Source organism: Bremia lactucae, linkage group LG3 (genome assembly GCF_004359215.1).
Source record: "Bremia lactucae strain SF5 linkage group LG3, whole genome shotgun sequence".
Lineage (NCBI taxonomy): Eukaryota > Oomycota > Peronosporomycetes > Peronosporales > Peronosporaceae > Bremia > Bremia lactucae.
Window position 1 is genome coordinate 777,812 of NC_090612.1, and position 15,382 is coordinate 793,193.

Sequence of the window (15,382 nt, forward strand, 5' to 3'; positions counted from 1 at the left end):
GCTAAAGCCAGTCACCACTATGACAGGCGTTGAAGCACTACATCTTCCAAAGATTGGCTCACGCCGCTGCTGGCATTGCCTAGAAAGCACTTTGATTATAGCCGATAGATTTGGACCAATGAACATTGTTTGTGCATAGAGCACATGTCGCGCATTCCAACAGCACACGCTCGATGCTCTTATACGCGAAGAAAAAGCGGGCAAATGCCGCCGCTCGAGATGCATAGAAAGGGACCGAACTCGTAAAATAGCGCATTTGGGTATTTCCTGTCCTTCATGCGTTTGAGCAGATTAGACACGTGAAAATCACCTTCATAAATTATTTTTTTAATTTTGCTGCGCGAGTTTGGGAGAGAATCGGAGCCGTCGATAGAACAGTAAGGTAAATTAAAAGAGACTGAAAAAAGCAGCATACGCCCCTCGCTCAACAATCGTATGTTGTACCCCGAAGCTTTAAAAGGCAAGAAATAATTATTAAAGCGTTGATAAAAGTTGATCGTAAAGATATATTTCAGCTTCCAGTAGCATGATCCAAAGGTCATCAAAATATAATACGTTTGTGAAAGCCATTATTATATGACAGCATTTTCTTAGGACTTTGCGATAAACATGCTGGTTTAGATACGCGGAATTCGCTAATATTGAAAATGAAATATATATCTGATGTAGATGTCCACCGGGGCTATAAGTTATCAGAGGGAAGACCGTATTTCCTAGTCAGTAATTTTCTGCATAGAGGCTGCGAAGTCTTTTTGTCACATCGTAACATATCGCATATAAGAGCATCGCGCGTACCCTCAATTATCGTAGATGTAAACAAGAGCCTATCTCAACTTGTATTCATCCTCAAGTGTAGTAAGTCGTACCTTGTCATTCAAATTTTTACACGAAGATGTAATAAACATGGCAATACAATGGATTTTTCGAACAAGTTATTGAAGAACTGTTTAGATTTAAATGAGGCCTTCGCAAAACGTGGTAAGTACTTATATCTGCTTATGTTTGGCGTACAAAAAGCGACTCGGCCAATGGATTGCCCTATCGTCACCTCGACTGAGGTAGATAAGCTCATTTTGCCACTTGGCACCAAGATGCAACGTGTCTGCATTGGGACGACAACGCCGACTTTCTATGCCCATAAGTAAGCCTGAGTTTGTGCGGCTCATACGCACGCATACTGCAATCAAACGAAGCGGAAGGAGTTGCCAGTCCCTTGCGTTCGTCATTCTGTTTAGATTTCCTTCGGATTTGCCTTTATCGTCTCGTTTGTGCTTATTGTAACTGTTACCACAACCACGCTAATGACTTACATTTCTTATATCCGAGCTTCGTGAACGTCAGTCGCTTTTAAATGTGTTGCAATTATGTTCCACGAGTTCTTAACAAGACGACCAAATCAAGAATTTTACCCTTGTTAGCATTTTTAGCGATGCTATGAGCAAATTTACCAACTTCCGGTGATTTACAGTAATTTGACCGAGTCACAAGCAATGTTTTATCCTCGCCAGGACCATGTCTAACTAGCTCCGACTGGTGAGCGCAACTGACGCTAATGTTGTTTATTCAATAGATGACTTTGGTATTTGCATTTTTTGCCTTGCCATTATTTAAATTTGATTTAGCTTGTTAAGCACGCTAATATTAATTATCGGGTACCGTTATACAGCCCACCTTTTCTTTAATAAGCCCACCCATCATTTATTAATAAATTAATCGAAAGTTATGGTTCTGATTCGTAAAAAACATGCGATTGCGCACCAAAAATATTGTTTTATTTAGAAGCATTTAAACTCATTTTTTTAGAAATCATGTAAATACCAAAATTCCAATAATTACTCAGTATGCTTTCCAAAATTGTGAACCATTTGGTCTACTTCTTCTGATGGTTGACAAAGCGGAGCGACAGCAGTGCAAGAGGACCGGGGAACAGCGAGCTGCTTTACGCGCCGCTTAGTTCTCTAATTCTCTCTTGCTTTCTGTCTCACACGGTGCAGAAGATGCCACCTAAAAGGGTCAAAGCTGGTGGGTCGTCTGCAAAGAAACCCACTCAGCCACGCGCGAAGCACACGCGCCGCGTTAACACGCCGCCGTCGCTCAGTGCCCCAGTTACAACGCCGACAGCTACTGCTGCTGTCGCGTTAACTGGGCTGAATGATTCATCCTACTTTCACAGTGAGGATGTCGATCCGTCGCTCATAGTTGACTACAATGAGTCGACACCGCTGCCATCACCTCATATTAGTGATGAGGATAATGAGGAAGGATAATGCGCTTTATTGCCCATCTAACCTTCACTCGTTGCTCCCAACATGGAGACAACAGAGTTTTTGAATGCTGTCTCGTCGTCTGCGCTGGCTAGCGCAGCGACCTTTAATGAGAGCGCATAAAGGCACAGAAGCTTCTGCGTTGGGTAAAATCACAACGTCTTATGCTCAGACCATTATTTAGTATGGTTCTGACGCAGAAAAGCCTGAGCGTAAAGCTCCACCGATGGCACGTGAGCGTGTCCAGTCGGTGTCACAAGTTAATCGTATCGAACGTGGCTATATGACAGGTGGCATAACATTAATGCTTCCTCCATCTCAACGGCCTCGTGCCGATGGGCCGAAAGCGTCGCTCCTAGAGCGACCTACTGTAGAAGCTCATAAATGTTATGGCGTCTATAATACATGAAAATCTCAGTAGAAATCGCTTGGACGTATTTCCCCGATCCCGGTCGTGTTGCTTTCAAATGAAACGCCCGACCAATTGAGGCGAAATTCACGCGCCGCTTACAACCGCATTAGGATGCGGTGAAACAGCGGTCGCAGCGAATAGATTTCGCCCGCTTGCGTGTGGAAGAATTCATAAGCGGTACTGTACCTTCTGTTTCTTCTCACTACGCTACTCCTGCTAGTCCATTTGAGCCTAAGAGAAAGGCCTTAGAGCGGCGGTATACTTGCATCCGGTCTCCTCTTCCCATGGGAACGTAAAGGACTTGGAGAGCGAGGGATACCACGCACGTAATGCGAGTCCCTCAGCATCAATTTCTCCATGATGTCCAGCCGAAGTTTCAGGCGTTTATAACCCTGACGATTCTTCGCGCGGGCATCATGAAGATCCGAGGTCAGTTGTAAGACTTGACCCTCAAGAATTCCAATACGTCGTTCGGCAGCGCTTAACGCCTGCGACTGAATGGACGAAGGTAAGGAAGCCGCGAGTAGGTAAGTGAATTCGCTACTCCTATCGGGCGCCGCCTGCACTGAAGGATGCAAGTGGGATTCAACGCTTCCTTGTTGGAAGGTTGCTTGCCCACCGCTCCGTGAGGCAGAAGTATTAAATCCTCGTCCAGTGTAGGGGAAACCCGAAGAGTTTCGACTCTCGGAAACCATCGATACCCTACGTATTAACGTGCCCGGCTTGGTGACTACCTATAAAAAAAGGTACACCAGCTCCTCTCCACCATCTGTTGGGGATATATAACCTCATTTGGGTCTACATAACGTTTTAAACGACCCACGTAAAATACGGGGTGCGTCTTCATGTATGGCGGGAGGGTGAGCCTATAATTCAGGTCTCCAACCTCCTCGACCAAAGTAAATGGCCTCATGTAACGTGGCAATAATTTTGCAGTACCTCCAGGGCATTTTAGGTAGAGTAACAGTACTTAATAGTACTTATCTCCAACACTAAAGCGTTCATTGTTTTTGCAAACATTTCGGTAAGCATATTTTTTGGTGTGTTTGCCATCGCGACGGACCTTTCGTGTGATGGCTAATCGCTCATCCACAATGTGTTTAGCCTCGCTCACGCTTTTAGCATCAAACTCGCCTATGACACCGCCGAGAGGTGGTCATAGGACGAGCTGACATTAACGAAACGTCGTTATCGTTTATGAGCACAAGTAATTCTTGCCGTGACTCCGCACTAACACTCTTAGGTGTCATGACCACTGCTAAACCAGCAGGGTCACCAGGGCAAGTTTCTACATTTGACATGAAACCCTCACGGGTCATCGTCATATCGACGAAACTGTGTCCCTCTTTCGCACCGAGCATACTGAGGAGCCCTCCCCCACCAATACTCGGGCTGCATACAAACGAGACTGGCGTCCGAGGATGAGGCAGTCCGTTAATATAAAACAATGTATCACCCATACTAGCGTGGACACTGTTATTTAGAGCGAACTCCACAAAGAAAATTGTTTGCTCCGTTCTATGAGGGTCGCTATCGTGCGTAATACAGCCGTCACGACCCAATTGGCACGTTCTGTTCGGCCGTCGGTCTGGGGAGAGTCTGCGGTCGACATGTGGAGCTTGGTACCTAGCAGCTCAATCACATGTCGCCAAAAAACAGACGTAAAATGTGGACCCCGGTCCGATACAATAGACTCGGGCATCCCGTGTAGTCTGTATACATGATACAGGAACAAGAGAGCTGCCTCCTTGCCTGTGATCGATGTTTTGCATGGTGCTAAATGCACTATTTTGCTCAGGCTATCTACAAAGACGACGAGCCCCGTCCGACCCTTTTGTGGTCGGGCGACATGCCTAACATGAAGTCCAGACTGACCAACTTCCAACAATTCGTTGGAATCGGCAGCGGCTTCAATGGCCCACAACTGGACGGTGCAGACGCTATGCACTGACACTGTTCGCAAGAGCGAATATAGTTGACCATTCATCGATATAGGTGTGGCCACCCAAATTCCTCTGACACTCGTAAGAATGTCTTTTCACGGCCCGGATGCCCACTCGATGGTGCATCATGGAGCTCGTGATGTCTCTATCTTGAGATTTGTGTCTTGAGAGACATATATTCTCAAGGGATCACAAGGTGACAGCTGATGCCATAACAGGCCATCGCTGTAGCTAAAGCGATTAAGCTTAGCCTTCAGGGGTGGAAAAGGAGACCTTTGTCCACCGAAGTGATCCAACCGCAGGCGACCCATGGTCGTCCTGACTGTAGCGCTATTTTATTTCGGAGGCCAACAAGCTCGTCACGTGGTAGACCTTCATGGTTGCCAACGTTAACGACTCAACTTGTGCCTTAGCCCGAGACATACTGTCCTTGTGTCTTGGCCTCGAAGTCTGGTCTGCGCGATAACGCGTCAGCCAAGACATTCGACTTACCCGGTTTGTATTCACTTTAAAATTAATTCAAATAATAATGTAAGTCATCTGACCATTCTTGGCGAGAGGTGCGGTAAGTTTATTGCGGTCCGCAGTGATGCGTCATCCGTATAAACCACAAATGGTTCGTGCCCAATAGGTGCACTCAAAATTAACAAGTGCATACTTTATTGAAAGTAGCTCCTCGTCATGCACAGAGTAATGCAGTTCCGCTGCTTCCAAAAGCTGGGACTGATAAGAGATGACACGGTCAACGCCGTCCTTATCTTTATGCATGAGCGCGCTGCCGATTGCAAAATTGCTTGCATCGCAGACGACGCTTAAGCTCTTAGCCGTGTCTGGCAATGCCACCACCGGAGCCTCAAGAAGAGATTGCTTCACTGATGTGAACGCATCTACTTGTTCCTTTAGCCAGAAATGCTTTTCATGATTCTTGCTGTGTTTATGCAAGTAATAGCGAGCCCTAGGAATTAAGCAAAGCCTTCACGTGTTGTGGAATTGGCCTTTCCTTTGCAGATTCTACCTTGTCTGAGTCTGCTCGTACACCATGTGCATCTACGATGCAGCCCGTATGACACACTTTTTTTAGGTTGACGTACAATTGAGCATCACCCAGTGTTTGCAACAAGGCGTCCAAATGACGCTTGTGCGACTCTATGTCGCTCAGCCCGTACGGTTCACGAATGTATCGTCAAAATATGGGGCGCGTAGACACGATGCTGATGCATAACGTGAGCCACCACTCGGTTGAATGTCGCCGGTGCGTTTTTCAAACCTTGAAGCATTACAAGCCACTCCCATAGCATATTGCTTGGGGTACTTACTGCGGTTTTGGCGTACATTGGAGTCTCTCTTGAGTACCTGATAGTAGCCATCCTTTATATCAAACGCGAAAAAAATGTTGACTTTCCCATGGTACGCACTCTTCGAGTGGTCTTCCAACCGTTCGATATGGTGAGCCTGCACCGTCTGCTCCAACGAGCGACGCTTACCGCGCTCGTGATCAAGTCCCTCCTCCAAATTATGGAGGAAGCGATCGAGTTCGTCGATTTTCGACTCTTGATCCGCCACATGGGTCGGATCTAATTTTTCCTCCTCGACCACAACCATTGACGATGTCGATAGCCATCGTAATAAATTTTCTTGTGGTACCCCTGCTTCAGTGGGTACCACTCAGGGGAGTGAAGACAGTAAAATGTCTCATCTCGCCCCTGAAAAGAAGCCGTGGCTTTTGCCAGGACGGCTAATCAATAGCTTGTTTGGAGAGACTTCTCCTCACAATAAATATCCCTTTTTATTGCGACGAAGCTACTTGGCCTTGATCCCAGCGCGAAGAACTTTCGCGCTGAGGAAGATTCTTATCTCGATGCTTTTCTTAAGCATCGATGGTTTAGTGGCAACAATAAGCGAGATAAAGTATCGCTTATGCAACCATCAATGATTACGTCTTTTCGTGGTGACGGCGTTTGATCTGGTACTGTTGCAGGGTTCAATTTATTGTACGCATGCACAATACGCCAGCCTCCTGTTGCTTCACGCACACAGAAGGTCGGAGAGCTATGTAGGGAGATTGACTCCCTCACATGGCCAACTGCCAAGCGATCGGCAAAGAATTTGTCGATTGCTAATTATTATTCACGAGGCAATGGCCATTGTTTCATGACACAATATTTCGAACCTGGTATTAGGTCGATTTCGTGTCGAGTGGCTTTATCCTTAGACAACTTGTACGGTATGGATTCAAGAATACATCCTTGAATTCGATCAAGCCCTTATGTAAAGGAGTTATCTTCAAAGACTCCCAGGATTGGGACGTAAAACGCTCCATCCGTGTCTTCTATCGAGGACATTTATGTCCATCGATGAGTTGCTGAGAATTGATTCGTTCTCAGTAAATAATATTGCCGGCCGAATTTCGGCCGCATAGTTGTCATCTGTGACAAGTGCGCAGATCTGCTTGACTTTGCCACTACGCAGATCACGCAAGAACCGTTTCATTTCTATGGTTGGCAATTGAGTTCTCTCCGAAGTTAACTTCGGAGGCGCTATCAGATTAAGTGTATAATCGCCTACATTTGATCCGTTGTTTACTAAGATATTTGACGTCTCAGCTTCCTCTTTGGAACTTGTTTCCAACGATACCAGGGAATATTTGACCACAGGTTTCTGGGGACTTATTCCCGCAGATTCTTGAGGACTTATCGCCTCAAATTTTATTTGGGGAGTTTTCTCCCAACTGCCTCTAGCTTTTGTTGCACAACCACAGCGAAATCCTCTACGATCGACTCTTCAGTCGATGTAGGATTTTTGCACTGTCTCTTACAGACAGGCGTTGAACATTTTCTTGGATATTGCTTTCCAAGCAAATACCCTTCTTTCGTACCACTCAGCTTATTCGAGTGGTCGAACTTCGACGCTGCCTGTGCTTGTGCACTGCCATCACATGGAAGTCTTGTGCAGTCGTGCAATCGACCGACCTTCAAGTGAGGCCATCGCACTCACTCGTAGGACATCCCATACGCTTGAAGACGCTCAAAGACGTTCATCAGATGGCCATCTGATGAAGGAGAGGCAGGCATCGTCACGGCTTGATGCTGCCAATTTATGCATGGATCGTACTTTCTGAGCCAAGGTAATCCAATGATGACGTCAAAATTGTCATCCAAATCAATTGCGACGAAGTCATCATCGTACTGCTTACCGTTTAACGTGTATTTGATACCAACTACACGTTTCGTTACTGCTACAGATGCGCCTGATGCTACGCGCACTGTCATCCTCGTAAATGATATCACGCTCAATGAATTTAAGTCTGCGAACTTCTAGCGATTGGCGTCGAATGAAATTGTTCGACGTCCCACAATTTACTTTGGCAATTTATTTGCCACTATAATTTTTAAGGTGATGAGGTTAACCCCATCACCTGGGGCAGTTACACACAATGTTTGTGTGTGAGGAGCAACTTTTGTCGAAAGGCCTGCAAATTCTGTTGACGTTGCTAGATCAGTAAGGTGCTCCGCACGTATTGACCCCTACCGTTTCTTGACGATCCGCCTCGCCGTTGCGATTCCGCAACAGCGTCGGATCCGCGTCCTCCGCTGTTTCTAGCAGGAGGTCGATCGTTTCGCTCAGTGTTTCTAGGCACTGGGCGTGGGGTACTGCACTCATAGGCGTAGTTGACAACGATTACATTTCTGTAATTGTTTGTAACTTGAAGAGCGACGTTTCTCGCTCTCTACATACGTGAGATCCATGTGTTATGGACCTCCTTTTTCTTGTCGTCTCGGAGGACGATACGCTCCGGAGTGGACGAAAGCCTGTTTAAGTCTGAAGTCCTCCTGTTCCGCTATGGTGCACCATGCACCATTTTTTTGTTTGGCTTTTTGACACATAACGTCAATGACGTCACATTGTTCCTTTGGTAAAAGCCACTGTCGTGTAACAGAATATTTGGTTCCAGGAACAAGTCAGTTTGATGACGTGCACCTCCAAGGAGGTAACACAGACGGCAAATTTGGTACACGTCTTGACCTTTCACTGGTACTAATAAGTACTAGTTGGCCTTACTGAAGGTTCGGTGCCTCGAAACCTCACTTACACAGGGGTACAGAGGAAGGTTTCGAGGTAGCTAAGGTTCGTTAGCTCCCAAAGGTAATTTAAAGGAGATCGCTTGGTCGAGCGACTCTAGTTCAAGCTGGCACAGATGAGTCTCAACAAAACCGTCTGCAAGACCTTTAATAAACACAGTTACCTGTGTTTGTTCATCAATTGATTGACTCACGATACAGCTAACCAGGTATATTGCATGCTGGGCATAAGCGTGAAGGTCATGCTTGCCCTGCTTCAAATCCAGGAGCTCGGCTCGAGCCCTAAATTCGAAACGTGGCGGCTCAAATGTTTGCCTGAGGTCTCAAAGGTCTCATACGACCCAAAATATGGGCCGTGAAGCTTGAGCCCTAAAACCCAAGATCTGCCACGTCCGGCTAAGTTAAACACTTCTAAAATTCACTTTCGTCGCATCATCACTGATACGACGAGCCTTCTATGGCGTCGTCAGACTCGACGAACCATCTCAAAAGGGATTCGCCTTCGACTGCCTTGAACTTAGATATTTCCATCCTTAAGCTTTCGTGTCGACCCTGAAGCTCCAGCCTATTAGCAGCATGCAAATGCTGCTGTCTCAACATCCTAACTGTTGTACCGTCTGTTCTCTCAACCCCTCCGCGTGTTAAGAGCCTTGCTACTGAAGCATGGAGCTAGGAAGTCCTAGCTACCAAAGGCTAATTCTAAGGCTTCAGGAAAGAGAAATAAATAAAACTGTATTAATATATTAAGTACCTACGTAACGATCTTCTATCTACTACAGACTTTATTATATTAATAACAAATTATATATGGAGCCTACTTGCGCACCGCACAATCGTGTCCTATGACGATTGGCGTGGTGAAGTAAACTTGAATTTACCAATCAATTAAACTGATGTCTTGTTGCGTCAATATTACTAAATTTGGTAATATTGGAACTTTAAGTCAAAATTAATAAAGATAGTAGTTTTGTCCTTTAAAATAGTATTCCTCTCGCAGATATAATATTAATTATTCCTCTTGTAGGAAATAATATATATGAACCCGTTACAGGCAAGGTAAAATCGTTGTGCGTGAAAGCGCTTTTACTACTCTAGACGAAGCGAGGCGCCTAAGTTCCAATTTGCATGCTTTACGCTAAGCGAGCAATAGAACTTGACGATATTTACCACTTCGCTCCCAACGTTTCGCCCATATTTATCAAAATCGTATTATTAACAGCCATCTCTTTGACTTTTGCCTACGCCACGGATGAAGCTTGTGCACAGATCTGCAGTTGTATATATTACAGATGCTACATATGTCGTGGTGCTATATAAATCATCTGTACTAGTCAGTATTTTTTTGAACTGACTAGTAGCGTATACATATGCACAGTCTATTAAAATCGCTACTAGTCATTACAAATTGTTACTTTCATTTTTATTAGACGATGGCGCCAGTGGTGCCGGCGATGCGGGAGTTGGTGGACCAGCCGCTGAAGGAGCTGAGTAAATTGTATGAGAACTCGTTGAAGGCTATGTTGGTTTGTGGACTAGAGTTTTATTTGTCGGCATCGATGGTAGCGTCTTTCTTCCAATGCCCGGACGAAAACATGGATGCCGATCAGGAGCTGCAGACGCTCTATACATTGGCTTGGGTACCCATGGTGCTATCCATTACCCTTGTATACGGACCGAAGACGTCACTTTCATTTTTCCCTTCACCCGAGCACTTTGAGCGCAACATGCTGCGCTGCAAGATTTTCACATGGATGTACGCGTTCGTTCTTCTAATCTGGGATCCCGACATGGTTTTTAAGACGGGCCCCTCACTTGGCGTATCGATTCTTTTCTGCATCACCGACCTTGGTCGCTTTATCATGGACATGAAGCACTTGACAAGTGTGGAGTACGACGAGAATGGCAACTCGTTTATCATCAAAGACAAAACGACTGAGCAAGGTCAGGGGCTTCGAAATATTCAACAACATTTTCAGCAACCTCAACAAAAGCAGAACCAGAGCTACACGACTCATTCGATTGAAATATCCGCCAAAGTCCCAGGACGACGGGCAAATTATACGCAAAAACAATCATGTCCAGCAGAACGAATACTGCCTGAGCAAGAAACAGTAACGCCACAGTGTGGAACTAGGCAACAAAGGCCATGTGAGTTTAAATCAGATCCGGAATTGGCGCTGGACCAGACTCCATCAACAATAAATAGCCAGTATATGGAGGCACTGGAACCTGATGCAAAGAAGGAAGCCAATGAACAATTTGCGAAGAAGTCATTTACGTATGAGTTCTAAGCAAGATTAAACGTGCAGACGAATAAAAAATGCTTGCAATAACATACAGCAATGCACTCACCGCTGTAAATCTGTAAGATTAGCAGTCGGATAACTGTAACACAAGGCAAGAATGTGTTGTAGCCAAGTTGCACAGGGGTGGTGTGAACACGTCGTCCAAGACATACATTTCGAGAAAAGGGACAACACTGCAATAAATGAGATGAGATAGGCTGTCATTCTATCGTAACCTAAAGATCATTACATTTGCCATTCCAAGTCTTCACCAGTGTACAAAAGTTCTCGCTGCGGCGGCACAAAATGTATTTAACAGAATATGTCAGCAAATATCATACATTATTTCTTGACTTTTAGAAGTTGATTAGATCAATAACTAAAAACTAAAGCCATACCGAATTGTAGTGTGACCTGTTCGCTCATTAGCTGAACCGACCCTTCTAGAGGCAAATTTAAGTTAACTGTGCTGTCACGGTTAATCGACGTCGCTTGGCCTCCGACCCTGGAAAGAAGCCTTCAGATCAAACGTTAGCTTAATTTCCTGACATCATGTTTGGCTTTAGACCACCGCTTGTAGCTGGCCAAAACGACTTCTTGGTAAATGCATTTATGTGTACCATACAGCGCCTTCTTCATTCTTGGTGAGCGCCAAGTAGATAAATACTATTGTTGGTAGCTGATTAATTGGTAACGGTAATGATGCCACAAACTTGAGTGGAGCTAAGCACAATTTATCCAGCATCCCAAGGCTCAGTGTGACGAAAGTTTTGTTTAATGAAGCGGCACTTACGGTGTTAGTCATGTAAATAACATACCTGCAATCCGAGGTGCGCAATGCGTCGTGTTTGGGTGGCCAATATGACTTCCCAAGCAATTAAGCAGTGAAATATTACGTGATGGACCGAATATCAGCAACAATTGGCTTTATATTTTCCAAAAGGCAATGCTTTAAATATCTTTTGATGAAAGGGCCGGATAAAGCACAAGATGTTGGCTTTTCAAGGTAGTTCATGCCGTGACGCTCCACCGAGCATGCGACCTTATATTGTCCACTGTGGAAATGAAGGAACTGAAGGCAGTGCCGCCTCAGATTGGATAAGCTCAAGGTAGTTACTGGGTTTGGTCGTGCCGACTGCGTGTTTTATTCACGTTGTTTTTTCTTTCGTGTGCATATGGCAGTACAGTATCGATAATACCCTCCAATAGCCATATACTTGCTACAAAAAGAGCGGACGTGCGTTAGATCAAGCAAAACGTCTAGCCGACCAGGTACGAAAGTCTTGCCCTGCGTTTGTACAATGTTGGAAGTGTAGACAAACATTTTGAGAAACAATCTTGCCTCACAATTGATAGGCGTTGACATACACCTCTGTGCTCCGCGGCCGCGTCTAAGCACAACACCACTTTTTGGACACGCACATGAGCTCCAATGACCGGTTTAATGACATGCAATTGCATAGTCACAGTCAAGACGTGCACCAATCAGCGCCTCATGCCTCCCAAAACGAGAAGAGCTGGCAAGACGGACGCTATGAGATGGAATCGTTATGCAATCCTGATCAGGAAAGCGAGCAGGAGAAAACTAATCGAACAATGAACAACGGCGAGCGCAGAGAGACTTCGTACGAGGAGCAGTGGCGTGATGCGTCCCTGGCACCGACAGCTAATGGATATGTTTTGGAAATCGCTTGTCGAGTGGAATGGTGCTACCAAGTAGGCAAACGTTTTAGACTGTGCTGGGCACATGGTGGAGGTACGTAAATTGAGGTGAGTGGACTTTGAGACAGCGTGTTGCTGACAATTCTTGTCAATAGTTCGAAAATGCTGTCACAGCAAGTGCTCAAAGATTGCAATCGATACCAGCGAGTTCTGCGTCCTTCACAGCGTGACTACACGTTACAATAGTTTGAATTAGTTCACCACTTCGCTTTGTGATCTAAAAATCAGTCTCTATGGCTTGAATGAACAGTCATAATGATATTACTGTGAGATGGACGATCTACTTGTGTTTAGGAAATGCAGCCGACATTTTTTGAAGCTCATGCTACAAAAGTTTCGAAACGCAGTCATGAATTATAATGATACCGATGCCAGCAAAATACTTAATTGATACACTTCTCGCCATCCTTATAAGTGCACCGGCCACAAAAATTTGTGGTATCGCAAGGTTAAGCACGGACAGATCTCAGGGCATTTGTAACGGGGCACTACGACTTGTACTGTTTCAGTACAAGTCCACTTCACACTGCTTCAGTTGTGAGTGGTGCCTTTCGTTAGGTGACGTACACTGTACGTGTAGAGGAAGACTTCTCTTAAGACAAGTTAACTTAAGAGGGTAAAATGAAGACTGTATTAATATAGTTAAGTGTTTTTTAATCTATCTTTGTAAATGCTGACTTAACCATAACCTAATACTAAACATGTAAATGAATTCTTATCTCTATCTTATCTTGTAACTCTCTACAGCTGATTAGTCTGCGGAATAAATAGACATAATGGCCTATACCTATTTATGGATAAGATTTCTGAATATTACTATATAAAGTAATATCCTCCAAATATTATCTACCTTTTAGATAATATATTAATTAACAACCTTTAAGTGTTAATTTCATGTAAAGATACACCCCGTTGCAGCATTCGTAAATCAGGAACTAAATTTTGATTAACAACTCCACATCATAGATTTTAAGCGTAAGAAGAAGAAACGACAAAATATTACTCAGATTTTGGATGACGTAATCATGTAACGGGCTAAAGTTGCCATATGTTACACAACCCCGAGGAGTACACTTTGTGCACTTGTAGGCGGACACGTCGTAATGCGGCCACGCTCTATGAAACGGGGCACTACAACTTGTACTGCTTCAGTACAAGTCCACTTCGCACTGCTTCAGTTGCGAGTGGTGTCTTACATTATTTCACGTACACTAGTACGTGCAGAGGAAGACTTCTCTTTAGGGCAACTAGCTGTATTAATATAATTAAGTATCTCTTCTTTCTATCTCTTAATGCTAACTTAATTATGAGCTAATACTAAACATGCAATTGAAATCTTATCTGTCTCTCTCTCTTTGTTTACGTTTACAGCTGATTAGTCTGCGGGATTAGTAGACCTATACCTATTTATGGATAAGAGTTCTGAACATTACTATATAAAGTAATATTCTCCAAAAAATTTTCTACCTTTTAGATAATATATTATCTAACAACCTTTAAGTGTTAATTTCATAACGATACACCCCGTTACATCACCCTCTCTTAAACGATAATCACTTTGACTGTCATTGGATGGAGTGGTCACTATGTGACCACTTAATTTTAAAACGATGTTGATTTGTCAGAACCATCATTTTAAATTCCATCGCATGATGGACAAACTCATGCGGGGTGTTGATAGTGCTGCGCCTTCGGCTGCGGTTCGTGCAGCCGCGGGTGACGCACTGTTATCTCTTGCGGTTGACGGAACGTCTGCCGTAGTATCTTCCACTCGCGCAACACTAGATGTTGCGGGTGCATGTGGTGATTCACCACGTGAATACGACCCCTCTTTGGAGGATGTAGAAAAGTACTTTCTTTTCGTCAAGATCTAATGGATGAATTCTATCAGATCCTTATGCGTGAACAGGACATCCCGCTTACAACAGTAAGTAAAATAAGCGGAATGCTATGGGAGTAGCTAGTTATGTCACAGGGATTTAGTAATGCCCCTGCGACATTCAACAAATGTGTAACCGATCTGTTGAGATCGGTGCAGTATTTCGCACCAAGTTTTTTTAAACGATGTTTTCTTTCATAGCAGAGACATGAACGGAAAGTCGGACGTTGAAGTACATCGTACCCACGTCCGAAAGGTTCTTACACTTATGCGTAAGCACAAGCTGTATGCTGATTTCAAGAAGTGTATATTCGCTGCAAGCAAATATACACTTCTTGGGTGCATCGTGGGTAAACACAGTGTACGCCCGGATCCAGAAAAGGCCAAGGCGATCACCGACTGGCCTCTGCCACTCGATGTAAGGAGACTTAGAGATTTTCTCAGATAAGCGGCGTACCAGCAGAAGTACTCACGCATTACGCCGAAATGACAGTACATCTTTCTTCTTTGTTGAAAAAAATGTAAAGTGGACAAGGAACGCTGATTGACAGCGTTTCTTTGAGGGTATCAAGAAAAGCTTGATGCAATGGCCAATCCTGGCGATTGCGGACCAAGACAGTGGTCTGTGGCGCCAGCGGTTTTGCAATCAACTGTGCGTTAATGCTAGATGACATAGACGGCGCAGAGCGCGTCGTTCGCGTCAGCTTCAACGAGCTGAACGCAACTGCCCAGTGCATGCAAGGAACTCCTTGCCGTGAAATCTGCACTGGCAAGGTTTAGGGTCTATCTCTTGGTAGA

General features: G+C 44.6%; 3 protein-coding genes across 3 annotated transcripts; 2 read left to right on the top strand and 1 right to left on the bottom strand.

The window, feature by feature from the left end:
• Positions 1-986: 986 nt before the first annotated feature.
• Positions 987-1,226, bottom strand: CCR75_008238 (uncharacterized protein; the record flags this gene model as incomplete). The annotated part of the gene is made up of 1 exon (XM_067966292.1): positions 987-1,226. The coding sequence occupies one exon, from the start codon at positions 1,224-1,226 to the stop codon at positions 987-989; it is 240 nt and encodes a 79-aa protein (XP_067816970.1).
• An 8,902-nt stretch (positions 1,227-10,128) lies between these two features.
• On the top strand, positions 10,129-10,989 carry CCR75_008237 (uncharacterized protein; the record flags this gene model as incomplete). The annotated part of the gene is made up of 1 exon (XM_067966291.1): positions 10,129-10,989. The coding sequence occupies one exon, from the start codon at positions 10,129-10,131 to the stop codon at positions 10,987-10,989; it is 861 nt and encodes a 286-aa protein (XP_067816975.1).
• Positions 10,990-12,405: 1,416 nt separating this feature from the next.
• Positions 12,406-12,875, top strand: CCR75_008236 (uncharacterized protein; the record flags this gene model as incomplete). The annotated part of the gene is made up of 2 exons (XM_067966290.1): positions 12,406-12,739; positions 12,820-12,875. The coding sequence occupies 2 exons, from the start codon at positions 12,406-12,408 to the stop codon at positions 12,873-12,875; spliced, it is 390 nt and encodes a 129-aa protein (XP_067816974.1).
• Positions 12,876-15,382: the final 2,507 nt, after the last annotated feature.